We start from the raw sequence: 21,923 nt of genomic DNA, 5'->3' as shown, positions 1-21,923 counted from the left end.
TAGTTAAAAAAATACTTGCTTCTAAAATATCACTTTAGTACGAATTTGCTATAGCAGTTGTTCAATAAAAAACACTCATAACAACTTATTATACTTAGCAAATTAATAAGTACAATGTATGTGTTAATTTGAATTTAAATAAGTATTTTAAATCCAATAATTCATGATTCATAAATTATTCTTAAGAAATTTAAGATGCAGTACAGCTAAAAAAATGCGCTAAAATAAGGTTTTAATCAAGTTTGGACGTAGCTAATTAAAAGCTATCAGTAAAGTCATAAGGTTATGGAAACCACTTAAAAGTATAGATATTTTTCTATAATGAATAGTAATGGTTAGCTTTACTAGAGTTTGAAATTATATTTTTTGGGGTTACATAAGTATCCAAATTATGGCAAATCAAATTTAACACTATTAATACTGATTAACAATTTTAAAGAGCCACATCCCATAAATAATTCACATTTTGTAAAAAAATGCTCATGTCTAAGTAATAAGGTTGTAATGGTAAAAATATATTTATTAAAAGAAAAAACTTTTAATATTTAAAGAAACAATCATTTTGTTAGTCTTAAAACTTCTTTCAACTATATCAAAAAAAATCTATGTGAGTGTAATCCATAAATTGACAAAATCAAAAAAATTTTTATTAAAGAGGTAATTCAAAATAATCAAGAATTAGGACTGCCGAATTGGGTATTGTTAGAGTTTGAATAATCGTGCACCCACTTTTTAACAATCAAGGTTTAAAAACTATGACACTTAAGTTTTTAAAACAATTTAGTTAAATTTATTGAAGTTGTAATATACAATATTTTTCTAACACTATTTTCAATTTAAACTTAGAATAATACTAAGATACTATATAACACTTTTAGCTTTATTACTTAATTTATGTTATGTCTTACCTTATTAACTACTATGATTAAAATATATTTCCATAATACCTTCAACCATATAACAATTTTTTTTTAGTCTTACAATTTCTATTTATTTAGCAAATATTTTAAATAAAATTAGAACTTCAATTTTAAATACATAAATAAACACAATCAAATGTTTTCATTTTACTATAAAAAGCATTTTTGAATAAATTTGTATAAATAAAAGCTAAAAAGAACAGCATCTAAAAGCTATACCTTAGAAGACTATTTTATATGTTTTATTTATTAAACTTGTCTAAATAATTTAAAGCCCTTAAAAATGTTTTATTAATATATTCAAATACCTAATTATATCATCATGATTATACAAAAGCATACTGTAAACGAAAATTCTCTACAGCAAACAGTATAGTTGTTTCAAACAGATTAGAAAAAACTATCAAAAACAACTTTTTAATAAATAAACATTGTTAATTAAGTTGCAATAAACGCTATAAAAGTACTAATAACGAAATATTTACTATATAACAGCTATGATTTATTGTAGAAGGGAATTTATGTCTTTCTATTTTGATGTTTCCTTATCCTTGAAAAACTGTAAAAAAATATATTCATGTTAGAGAATGTATCAGTTAAAAGAGACATTTTTTTAAATAAAACAACAGAAGAAAGAACCAAAACATTCAATTAAAATAAAGTTAACAAGATCGTTTTAAAAATTAATTTAAGATAATTGATAGAAGAACACTTCAAGACTACAAACTAGTTTGTCTACCAATTTTGTAACTTTGAAATTACATTTTCTATCTTGCTACACTTTTAGGATTAACTTATCATACTAACCTTCCTGATAGAACTGAAGCAAGCAGGAAAATTGTCGTTACTGTGGTCGATATGAGCTGAAATCCAGTCGGGAAGTTTGCTTTGAACTGATCGTTTCAAATACCTCCGGTCAACCAGCAGCACACAAGCGTAATCGTTTCTATTGACAAGTTTTTAGTTTTGTACACAAAAATCACGAATATTCTTTCAATAGTATGTGTACTCGTAAAAATATTTAAAGAATCAACTGATAAATTTCAAAAAAACTTTTTTTTGTAAACTTTACGTCTTTGACATAGATATACCAAAAAATGAAAATTCTCCTCACTGCAACGTAGTGTGTTCATAAATGAAAAAATATTCAGTTTAATGTTATACAAATGTGTTTCTAAAAAATAGGAACAGTTATTTGTCTTACTTGTGTCTAATCGCCCTGCCAATGGACTGGTTGACTGCCTTCATGCAAAGTTCTTCGTAAAACACCGCAGAAGGCTTCATTCCGTTCAAGTGGGGCTGTTTAAATGTAAATTGAGAGTTAAGACTGAGTTTTTATTTATACTTTAAATGATATAATAATCAAATTTTGCTTAGATTCGTTCAAATACAAATTAAAATACGATCAGCTGTTTTTTAATTGTACAAGTTGATGAGTTTTTGGTCCTAAAGTTTTTTGAACACTGATCAAACATGAAATAAGTAAAAACTCTAACGAGATTCTGGTCCATGAATTTCATTTTCTGCTGCAGTTCAACAGATTTTATGTTGGGGTAGGGCAGACCGATCATCAACACGCATCTTCCAAGATCGTCGCTGAAGTTGATCCCTTCCGACATCCTACCTCCCACTACGCTCAATAGCAGTGCTCCTGAATAACATTAACTTAAAAATATTCTTACAGGTTTCTCCTTGGTTTTAGTTTGAAGAACAATAGTATTAAATGAAACTAAATACAAAAAAAAATTTCATAAAACATTAGAGGTTTTGTTAACTTAGAAAAAAATGTTTTATATTTTAATATAAACAGCGATGCTTCATGGTTTCGTTTAAAACAAACGACTGCGTTGAATAGTCTTTTTAATAAATTAAAATCAGTTATAGATAATAAGCTAAGTTATTTTTCACAATTTAGGCTCAACTGTAGCGGATTATGATTAAATTGATTTTCAAAACTAGTGTAAAACGTGTATGTTTTACAAAAACATTTCTCGTGTATAAATTAAACCAGAAATTTAATATTCTTATAAAACACTTGGATACTATTAATGCCTACCACCACGCAATAATATTAGTAAGACGATGAGCATTACGTATTCAAAAACGTACATTGAAAAGTTTTTTTATAACCAAATGTAATTAAACACTTAAAATTAATAAACCTAATTGAGAAATTATTAATTCAATTTTTTTTTTACACTGGACATTTAACAGGAGTCCTCATTAGGTATAAATTTGAGTTTAAAAATTAAAGCAATTTAAATTATTCCTCCCTTGGTTTTACGTAAAAAAATATCTATAACTAAACGCTTAAACAAGAGGAACGAACTATTATGAAAAGCTTAAGTGTTAACAAAACAGTTTATTTGAAATGTTTTAAACACAACAATAAAAATATCTGCTCTTTAAAAACTTAAACCTGAACAGCAATGTATAAGCTTAAAAAACTTTACAATTGTTGATATATAATGCAAATAAAAACCATTGTGGGGTGATGTTGATTTTTTGCAATTTTCAATAAACTTGCTGTACTTGGACAAAACACCCTCAGTTTGACCACCAGCGTCATTTTGTGTGTCACAGAATACCTTAAAAAATGATTTAACAGATATAAAAAAGTTATAGAATAAATATTATTACTTAAACTAACTTAAAAGTTACTACTTTAATAAGATGTTTTTTATACTTAAATAGAGTATTTATTTGTAGAACAGAATAGCCTGTATTAAAAAATAGTAAAAAGTTTAGACTTAAATTTTACTTAAGAATGAAAATAAAATATATTTTTTTTAAACTGAAAAAACCATTGTTAAATAATAATTTTTAAACTATTTTTGTTCATTACCTCAGTATAACAATATAATTTAATTACAAAAACTTTTCAAACAATTAAAAGTTTACTTGAAATTGATATAAACAAAACCAACAAATTAGACATAATTTTATTCAAATCACACAATTTAAAAAAACCTAAAAATCTAAGCAACTCACTTTCTTCTTCTTTTCAATTCTTTCCAATATTCCAGATGTCTTCCACTTGTCGTACACGAACTTGCTCAGTTTATAGGACGGGAAGAAACAAACAATTCCTCCTTTTATCAGCTGGTTCACGTTTATAATGAGCCTTCCCAACTGTTCTATCTGCTCAGGAAAAAGTTGATAAGTAATTTAAAAAAAAAATTGTAATTTCAGTCAAAGGAAATAAATTATAAAAACTTTTAACTTTCTGGTAAAACTATAAATTGTATCTTTAATTATTTTTTCGATAGATTAAGTTATATATATGCTCCAAAGCTTAAAAACAAAACGATTTAGCCGGAAAGCTTATTACTAAATAAAGTTAAAATTCACGTCAGATAATTTAGCTCACTAAACCAAACAACTATTGCGAGCTCTAAACAATTATTAAAACCATATATACAGCACAAAATTTTCAAACTCAGTTTCAACAACAAAAAAAATCACATCTCTCTGTAAACATGATAGAAAAAAAAAATTGATGAAAATAATTAGATTTGTGTCAATCTACCGAAAACCCATTTTGATAAATTCAAATAGTTTGCGTTTTATCGCTTTGAGAATGAAATCTTTTCAAAAGTATTTATAAACAAAACACAACTCATAAAATACTTTGAAATTTGTGTTAAACATAACAATGATGAACCAACTGACTTGCTTCTCATCCTTCTGCCTCTCATATGAAAACTCGAACGACTGCCCCGAAGGACCGTTAGCCAGTGTCACCGGCAACAATTGCTTTGAAGCGTCCACCACGTGACCGCAGCTGAACTCCACAAACCTCTTCCTGTGTTCTGGTTGGTCCGTAGACATTTTACAGTGTTGCGATTGGTTGTTGGCGGAAGAGGTGGCTAATAATTGGTTGATCAGCGTGGTCGAAGGTTTCATCGTTCCGCCCGCTATTATAACAGATCTGCATTCCTGGTAAAAGTTTGTTAACTTAATGCATTTTTAGATAATTCGACAAATTTTGTTTTTGTTCCTGTGAGTTGTTTTATTTTGATTTTACCATACATGTTATTTATTTATGTTAAACAAATAAAATTGTTTAATTTGTTTTTTTCACATATTTTCCAAGCAATTAAAGCCAACCAACATCTTAAAAAATAAAATTTATTTACTTTCAAAGTTAATTTAAACTAATAAAACAATAAAAATATTGAAACTTTTTTGGCAATTTTTTCTAAATCACGAAGTTAAAATATCAATTAAACCAACATCGAGCAGAGGTTTGAAGTATTGGGCGGGGTTGAGCATGAGGAACTTGAAAGAGGGATTTCCCCTGTTCACCCTGTTAACTAGCACCCTGCCGTCCTCCCACCCCGTTGCCAGGCAACCAAAGAAAGTTTCCATGGTGACGAGGGGACACCTCGTGGTCACTTCCTTGGTTTGTTGGGTTTCCTGCTCAGCTTCGGGTTGAACTCCTGACAAATTTTAAGCTTTTAACTACTTACAGTAATTAACAATAAATAAAAAATATTCAAATTTAAATTTAATCATGACTGATGGACTTGAAGTCAGATGTGCTGAATATTTAATAAACTAAACTTGAAGTAGCGAAAATTTGATATGATATGCTAGGTATGTATTTTTTATAACACAATAACAAAATATTTATAAATTTCAATCTTTCTTGTTGATTTATGACAAAAGCTTTAAACGTTTCATATCTGTTTAAAAAAAACTCTAATAAATAACATAATTAAGTTGTTAAAGGGTTGCAAAAGTTTTTTGAATTTCTTCCAGGTTTCTAAAAGTACAAGTTTTTGGGTCTATTTACAGTATAAATTAAGTTTAAGGTAAAAAACTGTTATAAATAGTATAACAGCATTGAAAAGGTATTGTAAAGCTACTTTAAATGTATTCTTCAATTTAAATAAAATTAATGATAACAATAAAGTTATCTATATTCAATATGATAGATTTTTTGTGTCAAAACGAAATTTTATTACTGTACATGTGAAAGCTGTTTAAAATTCCAGGTTTTTTTGCAACTCTGTAAGTATAAAAAAAACAGTTGTTTATATTTTCAATTTATTTAAATAATGTCAAATAACCACCTTTGTTTTCGATGTTTTGCAAAAAGCTGGTCAGCTTTGAAACTGTCGGGCTGTTGTTAACTTTTATTGAAACTTGTCCTTTTGGCTGCTCGAATTTTTCGACAAAACCGTTCAGCTTTCTTGATATCTTGCTTTCCTTGCAGTAGCGAAGTAACTAAAATAATTGTTTAAATTAACTTTTTTTAATGTTTTTTTATTAGGATAGTAATATAACAAACTATTTTGACAATACTAATTTACTGTTTACTTCTGCTTGCCTAATAGTATTACTATAATTTTTTTTTTATCAACGTTATTTTAATTTATTCAAAAAAAGTGTTTTTAATCAAGACAATACTATAACAAACTATCATGACAGTTTACTTTTGTTTACTTTTGCTTTACTGTTAGTAATTTTCAGAAACATTATTATTTCAATAGATTTTCTTTATATACCCTATATAAAACTTTATATACCCTATAATTTCCAAATAACTAAAAACACTAAATTAAAGTACAACGGTCATAGCTGAAAATAATCAAATTAGTAGGATAAAATAAAGTACTTTATCAACCAAACTAACCTTATGCCAATCTATCATGTCTAATTTTGTTTTCATCAGAAAATCCACTACAGTTTGAACTTCAGATTCGGGAACTTTTGATGCATCTTTTGTTGCATTCCTAGCTGTGAATTGTATTTAGATCTTGAAAACGTTTCAAAATATATTGTGAAATAAAGTAATTAACTGCTAAATGAAAACCTAAGCATTTTTACTTAGTTTTAAGTTTAATGAAAGGAACATTTAAATCTACATAAAGTTTTGGAAATATAAATGCTTTGACTATAAGTTGTTTATTTAATTTAAAGTAGGTGCACAAAATTAGTTTAAAAATAAGCAAGACCTGACAGTGTACTACTGTACACACATATAAAACTATTAGATAACAAATTACTGTAACAAATACAATTAGCTTTAATTATTCGAAATTTTTAGGTATATATATAAAGAGTTTACCTGTTTTAAAAAGGAAGCTATATAAAAACATTAAGTTGAGAGTCAATTTAATTTTGCTTTAAAAAACAGTATTGTTTTGATAAGTTTCCTAAAACTACTATATTATAAAAAAATTCAACATACACGGATCACTTTTACTCGGTATCATGAGCATAGCAAACTTTTTGAACACATGAATGAGCTGCTTCACATACAACAGGTTCTTGGCAGCCAACATTTTCCTGTATTTTTCCAAATACCTTCCCAGTTGACCCAACACAACTTTAACTTGGTTGTACGATATCTGTAAATTTAACAATAATCTATGTGTCTCGTAATATCAAAAATTTATTTAAATACTTTATATAAATAGCTAGAACTAAATAAGTTAAAAAAGTTGTAATGAAATCTCTAACAACAAATTTATTTTGTTTATTTGTTTTGTAAATTTTCATTTAATTGTACGATATCTGTAATCTTTCTTTAACAACTCTTTTTTTATAGTTGTATAAATTAAATTAACAATTAAATTTAGTAAGGTTTAACAATTGAAGCATATTACCAATTACATAAGATCAAACAATAACAACAATTTTTTTTAATACTTTGAAATAGTTAAATAGTAAAGCTAAACTAAAAAAATAAGTAAGTTAAAAAAATTGTAAAGATATTTCTAAGTATAAACATATAAACAAAACCATTCTACTTTTAAGTATTTAAATTCTTTACTTAATATAATAAAACTCTGTAAGTTAAAAAAAAACATTAAACTGTTAGCTAGTTGAAGTTAAATTAAGAAGAACTACTTTATTTTAAATTCATACATAGCAAAGTTTTTTATAAACAAGTGATGTATGATACGAAGCACTTTTGGCTGGTTGGGCTTATAATACAAGTTTCAAGTACCTATACGATACTTTCTACAAATAAGATTATTCTAATATTTTGACATCAAGTGTTCAAGCATAAAGTTGTACGGATAAACTATTGGTCCACTATTTAGTTTTACTGTTTGTTAGTACATTGAAATAATGTTAATCATATGTTAATTTATTCATTAATTCTCTTTATTTCTTATCAACTTCATTTAATAATGTTTTTTTTCAGTTACTGTAAGTTATTTCAAAAAAAAATCTAAATACTACTTTAAACTGATTTTTAAGTAGTATACAACTGAAGCAGTGTCAGTAGCTTTAACAAGTTTTTTTAATCTTCTGCGCTTTAATCTGATTATTTCATTTTATAACATTCAATCAAATGTCAAGCAAACCTGGCACGAGTGCATGGAGTTGATGGCTTCTATCAAGTTGTGCGCTTCGTCGATGATCACCACCGAGTCCTTCAACTTCACATTGGACGCCTGCCTGGTATCCGCGTGCAATATGGCTTGGTAGGGGAGCAGCACCACCTGGGAGTAGCCCGCCGCTTTTCTGTGCGAATATTGAGATCAAAGTCAAACTTTATTGATGTCGATTCAAGGTTTGAAAATTTCAAAAAAAAAATTCAGCCTGTTCGAAAGGTAAACAAAGTTGCCAATCTAAACTCTTCGAAACGAAATTTTTAACATAAGTTGTTTTTGTATATATTTAGTGTAATGGTTTAGTAATTGCTATCTCGTTTTTTATCATTTTAATTATACCTCTAAGTAATATTAAAGTTGTATCTCTATAGAATATCAAAGTAATTCTATTGAAATTTATTGAAGAGCTTATTGCGTGATAATGCCTTTTTCAGTGAATAAGAGTTGCAAAATAAACTTCTTTGTAAACTTTTTACAGTATTTTACAAAAACAAAAAAGGTTAGTTTCAAAAACAATCACAAACTAAATGAGCATACAGATTACAAAAGATATAAAACTTTATTCTGCAAAACATACAAACACTTATTGAGCCAATTCGAACTCAATAAATATTCTTGATAGATATTTTTGGGCAGTATAAATAAAACGAATCTACTTGTAGCAACAGTTTATATACAACTAAAACAATCAATATTTTACCTGACTTAGTTTAAAAAATCAAGTTAAACTAATTCTAAAAAAAAAAACATCTTAAGTTTACGAAATTTTTGTCAAAATCTTATTTTACACGAGACATTGTATAAAATAACCTGGCAGCATAGTAAGGGCATGCTTGTTGCTCGCCGCCAATTTTAGCGAGCTCCTCGATATCGGTGGCTTTCGACAAAATATCACCGACCAGTTTCGCCTTACCGCCCGCATTTTTCATGTACGGGCAACCCGCAGTGGACAATTTCCTCTTCTTAGCAGGGTTGGTGGTTTTGGCTGTTTTGTTTGCGTTAGGAGTTCATTTTTTTAATTATAAACTATTGTTCATTGCAAACCCATGTCCAAGCTTTTTATTTTTTTATTTAAATTGTTTAAGTTTTGTTAAAAAAATTAAGGTAAAGCACTGTTTTTGAATATATTTCTATTTTAACTGAATTTTAATACAACTATTTTCGTAAAAAAAAACTTTATTAGTACATGTGACAAAACTAACAAGTGCTTTTGTTTTTCTGCATGTCCAAGCAACGTTCGTTTATCTGAAAAGAAATTAAATTGAGTGAAATTAATGAAATTTGCTTATATTTAAGTATGTTATACAACTGCAACACAACTAAATAGTAAAATAGTAGAGTAAAAAAACATTCAAACAAACCAAGTTCATTTTTACATGTCTATAACAATTTAAAAGCTTAATATGTTTACAGAATTCACTCAGCCTTCCAAAATAGTAAAGAAGAAAAACATACAGGGAAAGTATTTTATACAACTGTTATATCAAAATTTCCATACAAAATTTATCGAGTCTCACCAGCGAAATGTTTCCCAGCGCTTTGACTTGCGGGTTGACGCAGAGCGACTTTCTGGACGCCAACGCCGAAACTGCCATGTCCAGGTGATCCGACGTATACTTGCCCGGCTGGTACGGAGACTTGTTGATCTCGTGAACAAGCTGGGACAGCTGTGAGTGGGTTCTGCTGCAAAAATATACCTGTGAAAATGTTAAAATATTGTTATTTTGCATATGTAGATACTTTAATTAAATATGCTTATACTTTATTATTAATATAGTTGTTCAACATTTGTAAAAATTTACTTGACAAGAAAATAAACTTGTATAATCTTTCATTAAAAAACTTTTGCACTTGAATGTTAATATGCTTAAAATAGCATATAAGAATATATATATAAATATATGTGTAAAAACATTGCAATACACTATATAACTGTTGTAGAAACTTTAAAAAATATTTTTTTATTGACATACAAAATTAAACTGTTAAAAGAAAGTTTCGTCAATGGTTGCATCTACTGTTTATTACAAAATTTGTTTCGATGCATCACAAAAAAAAACAAAACAAACAAACTCTAGTCATATCAGCAAAGTCATCATCATCGACATCAAGATTTTTATTTTCCACATTTTCATCGTAGTCATCCGGTAGGAACTCAACGTCTTGTGGGTCATCTGATCAATTTTAATATACCTTTGATACTTATTCAAACTAATTGTACTAACTAGTTTTAGTTAAACAACAGTTTTAAAAAAGAAGTTTTTAAAAGTTTTCAAAACATCAAATTACTTTTATGTACTTTAGTTGTTTCATAAAAATAAGTTAATAACAACAATTTTTTTGTATACATAAACTAAATATATCAAAGACAAACAAAAAGAAACTAATACATGATACTTGCACTTCTGTCTGAATGGCTTTTTTTGATTGTTCGAGCAGTTTGAAAATTTCTTTATCAGAATTGATCTGTAATAAAAATCTTCAAGTAAAATCTTTTCATACACACTGTTAAAATGTATAACAAAAGGAGATTACTTGTTTAGTTCAAAAAATATCTTTGAACTTGGATAAAAGTTTCATGTTTAAACAAAAATTTAGAATCAGAATTGAGTTATAAACTCTTAGAGTTACAGCAGAAAACAAAACATAAACTATATATAACTCGAAATTGTAAAATGCAGATAAAAATATTAATTTCTTTCTTTTAGATAAAAAATAAACCAACTTTTCTTTTTCTACTTATTTTCGCCGTGTTGTCAAATATATCAACAGCGTCACCCTTCTTTAACTCCTTTAAAACTGCCAATCTCTTCTGCGCTCTGTTGACTGCTTCAATGTTCTTCTTCACCTCGTCTTCCCGCGCTTTCTTCTCGAAAAACTCACTCACCCATGACGGATCCTCGCCACAGTCAGCTGACGCACTATCTTTTTCATCGTTCTAAAAAAATACATTTATTTTTAAATCTTAATACATAAAACTAGTAGCAATATTTCAGCTACATGATCAGCAACGCTAAGTGATTTTTTCATCATATAATAAGCACTAAATTGCACTTTGCAATTACAAACAACTATCCGTGTTACATTCTACAATACAGTTACAATGAACGGCATGAATCGAGCCCAGATAAAGATGGAAACGAGTCGCAGAACTTTGTGTGGATTGTTGTTGATGATCATGGGGCGCAGCTTTATGGTTATCATGTAAAACACAGCTACGATTATAACTTTAGTTTTGTAAAATGAAAAAGTTAGTTTTATAAATTTTAAATTACAGAGCTTGGTACCTATGTTCTTCAATAAAAATATATATAACATTAAATATTTACTATAAGTTTTTTATCATTGATTAACGCTATTTTAATTTTTATATGTTTTGATTCCCTGCTTTTAAACATATAATCGAACTCCTAACTAGTATTTCATAAGTTTTTGTACATTGGTTCTGGTTTTGTGGTTTATAACTAAAAAGTTATTAATTCTTAAATATGGACGAACCAACCCAAGTGTCTTAAAATTCATTTAAACGCCTTAATTATAAACATTGAAATAAAACTAAAATTGTCATTGTAATAATGTCACCTCTGACACAGAGAGGATACAAAACTAATTGTGGAAAAACTACATTTCATTTATTACACTGTATTAATATACACGTTCTTTACTTTAAATATAAAAAATTAAGACAAAAGTTTGTAAACTGGTTATGTGAAAACTGTAGAAGTAAATTAAAATCACTAAACACAATTTTCTTTTATTAAGTTTGACAAGGTTTAATATGCAATTTTTATGATTAGAAAAAGTAATTTCTCATTAATGTTAATAATTTTTAAGGACTACTTATATTTTCTGTTTACCTTAGTGTTAATAATGATACTAGTGCTTTTTTCAGACTCATTTATCCGCTTTTGGTGATCTTCAAGCCATTTTAAAGCGCCACATATCATTGATAATGATTTTCCAGTTCCTTTACGAAAAATTACATAATATCTGCACTTTAGTCTGTTCTAAAATACTTAACTTAAAAATGATGAAATTTTGATCAAGGAAACAAATTACTTTTAATCAATTGAGGTTTATATCTAATTGTTTTATTCTTAGTTTTTAAATTAAAAGACTGCTGAAACACTACATGAAATATTTTACTATTAAAAATAACTAATAGCTTATAAAATTAATTGTCTGAAAAAAAAAGTTTTTATTTTATTGGTGTTTATAATAAATCTTTTACAACACTTTTATGATTAAAATATAAGTTACAGACTTTGCTAGTGCAATACATAAAGGGTTTAATTCACAAAATAATTAACGAAATTGTTCGTGTTTAGTATAAGTTTTTAGTGTTAGTCTATAAAAATAAATAATAAACATTTTTTTAACTACCTGTAGGACTTTCAAATATTCCCACTTGCTTGTTCTCAATGCATTTGTACAAAGCTTCCATGAAATCTTTCTGAATATTATAAGGTTCAAAAGGAAATGGAATTTTATCTGGAGGAATTAACTTTTCCATTTTCTAATATAATTATTTACGGAACTAAAACAAATTTTAGAGCTGGTGAGTTGGAAAAAATAATCAAAACGCAACTAACATTGGTTGAAAATTCAAGGTATAATGTAAGATTTAAAGTACAACAATATCACTTTAAAAAAAGTAGTAAATAAAAATTGTGCTAACTAAAATAATTTTTCTCAAATGTAATCCGAATAAGTTATAACTCAACCTTTTTTTAAGTAATAAATGAATAAAAGAATAACACACTTTACAACTTTCTTTTTGTTTAATGAAAAATTGCATACATCCAAATTTTATTGGAAAAGTACCTTTAGGTTTGAAATAAACATTACTACAAGAACAAATTTATGGTAAATAAATGAATAATTTACTAGCACAACTTATTCAAAAATCATAATAACAAACTAAAGAAAAAAAATAAGAATATGTTAAATTTTGGATATGAAAGTTTTACTAACAATGTAGAAATTTCAGTTAGTAATTTAAGGTAAAACTTTATTTTTATTAAAAAGAATTTATTTTGATTTAAATTTATATTATTGTTAAACTATGTTCAATTTTCTTTTCAAATAACAAAAATTAACATTACATGCAATTTAATAAATTTATCAGGAAAATAAAATCAAAAACTGTTAATTTTTCGAGCTAAGATGCTTCTTTTAGATGTGAAAACTCCTTGATAAATAGCAAAAGCAAGCATTACAGTGACACCCAACCCAAGAGTAATCACAGTGTCTTTGTTCTTCAGTGAGGAAACAACACTCTCAGGCTTTTTCTGTTCGACTTCTCTCTTAGTCAAGTTGGATTTCGACAGGTATTTTTCTACTTGTGCGCAGTGAGCTTTCAAATTCTCACAGGAAATCAAATAATTTTTGACACCATTGGAAGACAGTGGGGCATTGGTCAGCACTCCAAGGTAGCCAAATACTGCAGCGTCCAAAGTGGTTGGCTTGTTCCCAAAGAAAAAAGGTCCTTTTGAGTTACCCAGCTGCTTTTCAAGCACGTCAATGCACTCAAAGGCGTTCTTATGCAAAACTTTTTCAATGTCAACTGAAGAATTGCGCTCTCCAAAGCAAATGCTGTTCATGACCTGATCTTCAACTTTATTCTTCATCTGCTTCGGGTAGTAAAGCCCCTGTGGAAAGCCAAACATTTTTTGGTAGGCTGGCCTTGTTGCCTTCAAGTAATTACTATTGTCCATCCATAAAACGTGCTGAACTGCTGGACCCAAGGCCGAGTCAACGTAGGACAAAAATGCCAAAGTGTCAGCCTGTTCCTTCTGAGACAGGTTGTAATCAGCATTGTAGCCCTCTCTCCTCATGATTCCAATTATTGAAAATAACCCATCAGAATACACCATTTTGTCACTTGTTTCCAGCTCAGGTAATGATCCGGTCACTGCCTCATGAGAAACCACCTCCACAGTGGTTACCGGTGCTTTGGTGAAGGAGGCGTAGGCCAGGACTGACAGGCAAACGGGGTCAACTGAGGGCAGGTTCCAAGCCCCGCCCCACACCTTCAGCTTCAATGATGTTTTTGAGTCATTCATTTTTGGTTTAAGTACTAATACAAGCTACAATTTTTTATATGTTTTTAACTATAAGCACACTCAGTTTTGTTGCTTAATGTATTTAGGTTTTTATAGTCTGCTTAATGAAGTTGATGTGACAAAAAAAAAATGTTTACTTATTCATATTTATTGCAAGGTTGCCACTCTTTGAGTCAAAAAAACCTGTCCTGAGACACCAAAAAATATCCTGAATGATTTCAAACTGTTTTGAGCTATGCTGAGTTTTTTGAAATTCTTAAAAAGACTAAAAATAAATCAATTAAACTCTTTAGTATCAATAAGAATCAAGTTCTTTAACAACATTAGTTGTATAAGAAAAAATGTTGGTACTACATTAAATAAATAACACACAAGATCTATAAAAAAGTAGCTGGAGATTTGAAAAAAAAACTATCTAAGTTTTTTAAGGCAAACTGAACGAAGTCAGCCTGAATTTTTATTAATTTTTAATCTGCCAAAATGAAAATAAAACTACGTAAGTATGATAGTTTTTTAATAAAAAACAGTTTTAGTATTTTACATTTTTGTATAAGTAGTACATTTACAGGATCATGCATATGTATGTTTTCTTAATATTTTATAGTAGTGTATAACACATTTTAATTATTCAACTATATTAAGTTTTAAACTAATGTTTTTGGGTCATAAATCAGTTAATACTTTTTTTAAATTTTCAACTTTGATAGGTTTCCACTAAAACTTTATAAAATCAATGGTTATAAAATCTAAATCAAGGGTAATTTTTGGAAACAAATTCTATCAGCTAGAGGACTTCTATTTTTTAGATCAATTTGTTTATTTGAAATATTTCTATAATTTTTTATGAAGATAAAAATAAATAGTACAATATACAAAACTATTTTATAATTTATTTATTATTTAACAATACATATTTTAAAAATCAAGTGTACAAATTATTTTTTGTTTTCTTATTTATTGTGCACATATTTTTTCTGTGTCAGCAGATGTGTATGATAATGAAAAAAACAGGTCGCATCAAAGTTGAGAATTTCATAACATTTTACTAATCATGCATAGCTACAATATTTTATTGAACTTTGTATTACATATAAATACAGCAAATGGTATTCTAATGTACAAAAAACTAACAAAAAAAGAAACTACACTTCTGAAAACAAAGCTGAAGAAGAAAATTTAATCAATTAATATTTAGTTTTGTTTTGAATTTAGTTGCATCATTGTGTAATTTTTCTTTTATTGTTTTATATTTTGTACATAGTTGTTTATGTATTTTTTAAACCTTAAAATGTAAAGCCAATTTCAAATGAAAGCACCCTAATTATAATTAATTAATTAATTATAATTATTTTTTTAATGCTGTACTCTCCCTATGGCCTTAATTACAATGCTGTATTCTTTAGTTTTGTCTAGTTCTAAAACACACTTAAGTTAAGCTATACATACATCAGATGGCCACTGTTTTTTGGAAAATGTTTCTAGAATTTTTTTAAGCACTTTTTTTTTTTTAGTAGAAAATTTGAATTAAGTTTATAAGTATATTTTATTTAATTTTATAGATACTGTATTACTACTTTATATGTGTTTCAATCCATTGCAACTTATGTTAATATCATAATTAAGTCCATCAAGTTCCTTATCATAGATAATTTACTAAGATATGTTACATAGTTACTACTCATTTAGTATACTATATCAGCAGCTTTCTATTCTGTTAACAATCTTTTTTGTTTGAAATTTATACAAAAATATTTTTTTTGTGTACCAATTTCTTAAAGTTACAACAATTGGTTCACAGCAATATCAAGTTTAATAGTTTTCTATTTAGCTTCTGTAAACATGTAAAGTTAAAACACAACATTTATGAACATATTGTAAACTTTTTAAATCTGTTTTTATCATATTTATTTAAGTTGTGAGTATTGCTATTGTGTTTTTTGATGTTTTGTTCTTTCGTTTGTTCAGTTGGTGATTATTTAATTGGTAATTGAGTTACTTACCTTTACAGTTCACAACTATGTATAGCAATTTAATTTAAAATTGTTAGTCATTAAAAAAGATCAAATCAAGTCGAATAGTTTATGTTTTTTTTCAAAGAGAATCAATTTTCTAAATTTTCTAAATTTTTTCCTCAAATTTAAAAATTCACTGATTTTTGTTATTGTTTATAATTCCATGTTTTAAGACAATTGTTATGAAGTTAAAATTCTTTCTTTGGTGGGAAGACATACATTACTTCTTTTGAATTTGCAAAACTTAGTATTTATACTGCTTATACAATAAACAGGGTTGCCAAATATTTTATTATATACAAGGAAATTTAAAAAATAAGCTTTACACACTAGTAGATCTGTATTTTTTAGAGTATATGTTTTATCTGAATTAATAAGTCTTATATAATTTGTGAAAGATAAAGTTATAAATAATACTATTTAATAGTTTTTACAACAAAAAACACACTCAAAATATTTGGTCCTAAGACCTGGTGCACAAAAAACCTTTTGGTTATCGAAAATACTTTAAAAATGAATGAATTAACTTAACAATGAGGAGTGCACAGGACTTTATTTTTTTTTTACCTAGTGTTAAAAGATTTTTAAGAGTTACAGAACCAAAGATACAAACATTTTTTTCTAACTAAGTTTAATAATTATAAAGTTTAAGTTTAAAAACAAAACAATTGCATTTTTAAATTCATACACATATTATATAAGATGGCTGCCTTTTTTAACAAACTGCTTTAATTGTTATTTATTTAAACTAAACTACTGACAAACTTTTAAGAAATTTACAATTTTTTTTCAACAGGCTAGTTATAAAGCTTGAACAGTTTAATATAAGTACAAAACAAAGCTTAAAATTTTTTTTTGGTAAATTTTTAAGTAAGATTGAATGCATAAATAACTTTAAACTGTTAATTAATTTATTTGGTAATTAACGATATAATTTCCTATCTGAAATATGGTTTTAATTAGTAAATAAGATACTGTGTGCTATATATCATAAAAAATATCATATTGTAGTTTGCTTTAAATCAAACAATAGAAAGTTGTCAACTTAAGTAGTCTTAGAGAGATTAGTTATATATTTAATTTTGCAGTTTGTTGTTTACAAAACAATGTTTCACTCTTATACTATTGTATAAGAGATCACCATTTTATACCTTCCACTTATTTGTTTAAAAAAAATTTCCAGATTTATTTACAATAGTATAAGACAGTAGTATAATACAATAGTATAAGAGTGATACATTGTTTTGTTGAAACTGTAAAATAAAATATACAAAATATCATGAAAACTAATTGCCCTGCTTTGACTATAATACAATTAAATAAAAACAAATCTCTTGTGTTTCTTAGACCAAAAAAATTAAAATGGAAACTAAAATTTAAAACTAATTGTATTTAAATTTATTTGATACTATCATTACAGTTGTATCAAGAACACATAAGTTTCAACAATATTGAAACAAATCATTTTTTTACTATAAGAAAGCTATAAATTTTGTATACTACAAATTTTATTTATTTACAAATAAAAATTATTTATGAGTATAAAAATACTTGTTGCTTACCATATTGTAGGAATAATGTTTTTAAAGATCTCATTTAATTTGTATGCGCTTACCTGTTGGTTTTGATCAACTAAGCTCTAAAGTTATCAAAGTCTTTGTTATGACACTAGGCTAGGGATGGGTAACATACAGTTTGCCAAAAAACCTCTGCTATGCAATGCAGTTTTTTGCTTTAAATTTTGTGTAAAACAAACAAATTTGAGTTTTTAAAAAGCAAATTTTTTGAAATGTGCTCTTAATTTGTTTAGTAGTACACATTAGTGTTTTTTTTTTTTTGTATTTTCACTCAGTTCCTCAGACTACTAAGTTGACAACTTTCTATTGTTTGATTTAAAGCAAGCTACAATATGATCTTTTGTATTTCCTCCAGCTAGCTAGTAGTTTATCAACTTATATATTTAATTCAAATCCCTTTATTCATGGTAATATGTAAGTCATTTAGTTTATTTATTTACTTTAAGCTGATTGTATTTTTTTAATTTAGTAGTTTTATGTTCAATACCTAAGTTAAAGTTTTCAATTTATCAAGTAATTCTAGTACATACAACTTTCATGTTCAAGACTTGAAATTTTCTAAACATCATAAGTTACAAATTCTAATTTACTTGTTTTGTTTTACTTTTTAGTATCTTCCATGTTTTGTTTTATTTTTATTTTTCAGATTTAAATTGTAGCTGAAGATCCCTTAAAGGGTGAAACTGAGTTTTACAAATAAAAATTTGAATTATTAATGTTGTATATTTTGTATAGTATATAGCACACAATATCTTAATATCTTATTTACTAATTAAAACCATATTTCAGATAGGAAATTATAACGTTAATTACCAAATAAATTAATTAACAGTTTAAAGTCATTTAGGCATTCAATCTTACTTAAAAATTTACCAAAAAAAAATTTAATCTTTGCTTTGTACTTATATTAAACTGTTCAAGCTTTATAACTAGCCTGTTGAAAAAAAATTGTAAATTTCTTAAAAGTTTGTCAGTAGTTTAGTTTAAATAAATAACAATTAAAGCAGTTTGTTAAAAAAGACAGCCATCTTATATAATATGTGTATAAATTTAGAAATGCAATTGTTTTGTTTTTAAACTTATAACTTTATAATTATTAAACTTAGTTAGAAAAAAATGTTTGTATCTTTGGTTCTGTAACTCTTAAAAATCCTTTAACACTAGGTAAAAAAAAATAAAGTCCTGTGCACTCCTCATTGTTAAGTTAATTCATTCATTATTAAAGTATTTTCGATAACTAAAAGGTTTTTGTGCACCAGGTTTTAGGATCAAATATTTTGAGTGTCTTTTTTGTTGTAAAAACTATTAAATAGTATTATTTATAACTTTATCTTTCACAAATTATATAAAACTTATTAATTCAAATAAAACATATACTCTTAAAAAATTACAGATCTCCTAGTGTTTAAAGCTTACTTTTTAAATTTCTTTGTATCTTTGTTTCCAAATCTTTGATTAAACTAAACTCTATCAAGTATCCTGCTAATAATTATCAAAAATAGCAAATTGAATATAGCATTATATATATAAATGTATGAATATTTATATTTTCAATTAATTATTCTTTATATATGTAATTGGTTTTGGTGTTGCAACGTTCAACTCAAACAGGAAACTAGTAGGCTTGCTAAAACCAATTTTTGTCAAGTTGTACAACTATTTTCAGCAAATATATCCTTAAAATTAGAAAAATTGCCCTCCCCTACCAGATGCCATCAGGTGGCATAGAATATTTATTTCATTTCTTAATTTCGATTATTTTTAAATATCAAACAATTCGAAATTTTCAGTAACAACAAAAATAACTTGGATAATTCTTACACAATTAACAGCTTTGATTTTGCTATTTTGTGTACTTTTTAGTTCAAATTATTGAAATTTTTCCTTATGCATGACTTTTTTAGATTAGGGGAATACAGAGTGTAGTAAAACTGAAATACATACTTAAAACATTTCAAACTAATTTTTTCAAAAAGACTATTTGGCTGTAACTCGGGGCGTCGCGTGGGGTAGAACGCTGGAGCTGTAGCTCCACCTAAAAAATGAAAAATAATGCTAATTTATTTTTTTTAGTTTAGAGTTTAAGCCTTTAAACACGCTATTATAATTGGGCCTCTGCTTCAGCTGTACAACCCCAAACTACGTCAAAGTAACATTTTTTAAAGCTGAGTAATTGAGCTTTAAAATGATATGATGTTTTTTATATTACTATAAAAAACAAGAAAGTCATGTTATAAAGAAGTTGCACAAAAATTACAGCCAATTGTGTTCATGAACGTCGTTAACTTCCCTGCTAAACAAGTTTTTCAAACTTATACATTTGATGTTCAAATTGTTCGTAAAATTGGAGCTGCAAGCTCAATCTGTGTCAGCTGCACCTTAAATGTTTACATGTTTTCAATACAAAAAATGTTACAAATTTGAGTTCTGGAGCTGCATGAATTTTTAGCACCATGTGAATTAAATCATGATCGTAGTTGAAAATTCACTACAACGTGAGAACAATAAGACAAGTTGAACTCGAGCAGAAGAAACTCGAGCAGGGAATACTCCTCAAGCAGAGGCAACTAGAGCAGAAACAACTCGAACAGGTAAATCTCGAGCAGGGGCAACTCGAACAGGTAAATCTCGAGCAGGGGCAACTCGAGCAGGGAAAACTCGAGCAGGAGCAACTCAAGCAGGGAAAACTCGGGCAGGAAAAGTTCGAAGATGGAATACTCAAACAGAGGCAACTCAAGCAGGGAAACTCGAGCAGGGGCAACCTCGTTTTTTTAAGTTACTTGAATGTTGTTTTTTTTTATCACTAGTTAGACAAGTCATAAAATTAAGTAAGTAAATTTATAAATGTGCAAATACAGATACTTACATGAACATTAATAAAAATAAAAGTAGCTATAGTTGTTAAGAAAAGGTGATTATGTACATGGGTATGAGATACCTTCTTGCAAACCTGGCATCTCTTTTCAACAAAAAATTGACTTAATTGCTTTATGTAGGTAAACTGTATATATAAGATTGTTAAGTAATTAAATAATTGCTTTTTTAAGATAAGCTCATAGCTGATTGACTGTATTTTTTCTAATATTTTTTTGATAATTCTTTTTTTATTAAATGTAACAAATATGTTCAATTTTTTTTTCTGAAAACTTTGCTTTTTCTTCATATTACATTTATAATTTAAATCTAAATGCTCAAACTAGGGGATTTTTAACTTGATAATGTCAATCTGCAGCACCCCCTAACAAAAAGACCATGCAACGCCACTGGCCTATAACACTTGAAATTTAAGATACACGGAACAAAAGATCTTTCACTTAAGACTAATTGTATTCACATATCGGGATATAGTAAAAGAAAAACCAACTTCAATTTTAAAAGTAGTTGTAAGTTATAGAAAATTATAGAAACAGAAGAAGTTAAGAAATCGAAAGCCCTAAATAAAAATCCAAAAAACAAAAAAATTACTTATTGATTTTTAGTTTAGTTTTTGTTTGTTTTTACTTGGTAATTTTATCGAACTTCCATTAACATTTTAACATATTTTATTAGCCTTTACTAAAAAACTTGTATAAAAATTAAAATTTTTCAAGTATTGTATTGTAGCTAAAAGTAAAAGTATTAGACTTAAAAGATATTCATAAAAAACTTGTTCAGGTAAAACGTAAAATACATTTCGTCTAACCTTTATCAAGTACAAATGATAGCAAATAAATAAAAGGAAATTGTAAGCAAGCAAATAGTTTTAATAAATAAATACACATTTAGGGAAAGTAAAACTGTCAGTCTGATTTTTATATTTGCTGAGTTAGCAATTAAAAAAAAAAGTTTTTATTAATCTGTGTTTTATTTATACCCTTATTCCTAAATCCTAATCCACCTTACTCAAACATACTAAAAATTAAGCATAAAAATAAAGTTTTAATAGCTTAAATTAAAAAGAACAACGTAAAAGATTTCATTTTTGCTGACTCATCAAAAAAGAGTGACTATTATG

At 27.1% G+C, this 21,923-nt stretch overlaps 2 protein-coding genes across 3 annotated transcripts; both read right to left on the bottom strand.

The window, feature by feature from the left end:
- Positions 1–1,199: 1,199 nt before the first annotated feature.
- On the bottom strand, positions 1,200–12,722 carry LOC145836190 (ATP-dependent DNA helicase DDX11-like). 2 transcript variants are annotated; one of them, XM_082944006.1, is made up of 20 exons: positions 12,659–12,722; positions 12,133–12,242; positions 11,001–11,213; positions 10,666–10,741; positions 10,349–10,449; positions 9,793–9,972; positions 9,478–9,520; positions 9,086–9,260; positions 8,246–8,405; positions 7,120–7,279; positions 6,562–6,665; positions 5,999–6,152; positions 5,157–5,362; positions 4,593–4,859; positions 3,912–4,061; positions 3,403–3,508; positions 2,417–2,571; positions 2,125–2,219; positions 1,728–1,866; positions 1,200–1,479 (listed from the first exon to the last, which is right to left on the bottom strand). In XM_082944006.1, exons 1-20 carry the CDS (start codon positions 12,717–12,719, stop codon positions 1,450–1,452), a joined length of 2,685 nt encoding a protein of 894 aa, XP_082800132.1. In that variant the 5' UTR covers positions 12,720–12,722; the 3' UTR covers positions 1,200–1,449. The 2 variants fall into 2 exon arrangements, with proteins under 2 accessions (XP_082800132.1, XP_082800133.1); XM_082944007.1 differs by lacking the exons at positions 11,001–11,213; positions 12,133–12,242; positions 12,659–12,722 and having other exon boundaries at positions 10,650–10,669.
- A 90-nt stretch (positions 12,723–12,812) lies between these two features.
- LOC145836191 (metaxin-1-like) lies at positions 12,813–14,360 on the bottom strand. Its single transcript, XM_082944008.1, has one exon. It carries the CDS (start codon positions 14,338–14,340, stop codon positions 13,414–13,416), a length of 927 nt encoding a protein of 308 aa, XP_082800134.1. The 5' UTR covers positions 14,341–14,360; the 3' UTR covers positions 12,813–13,413.
- Between the last annotated feature and the right edge of the window lie 7,563 nt (positions 14,361–21,923).

The sequence above is a fragment of the Thalia democratica genome, chromosome 5, assembly GCF_965202585.1.
Source record: "Thalia democratica chromosome 5, ktThaDemo2.hap1.1, whole genome shotgun sequence".
Taxonomy (NCBI): domain Eukaryota; kingdom Metazoa; phylum Chordata; class Thaliacea; order Salpida; family Salpidae; genus Thalia; species Thalia democratica.
Note: the sequence above shows the minus strand (reverse complement) of the source record. Positions and strands in the feature narration are given on the sequence as shown.

What these genes read in the sequence shown, in the direction of transcription:
- LOC145836190 (XM_082944006.1), bottom strand. Translation starts at nt 12,719, where the DNA reads ATGGAAGCTTTGTACAAATGCATTGAGAACAAGCAAGTGGGAATATTT. An exon ending in ACCGAGTAAAAGTGATCCGT is followed by an intron (nt 6,666 to 7,119) that starts GTATGTTGAATT and finishes TACAATTCACAG; the next exon opens with CTAGGAATGCAACAAAAGAT. An exon ending in AATTCATGGACCAGAATCTC is followed by an intron (nt 2,220 to 2,416) that starts GTTAGAGTTTTT and finishes ACATTTAAACAG; the next exon opens with CCCCACTTGAACGGAATGAA.
- LOC145836191 (XM_082944008.1), bottom strand. Translation starts at nt 14,340, where the DNA reads ATGAATGACTCAAAAACATCATTGAAGCTGAAGGTGTGGGGCGGGGCT.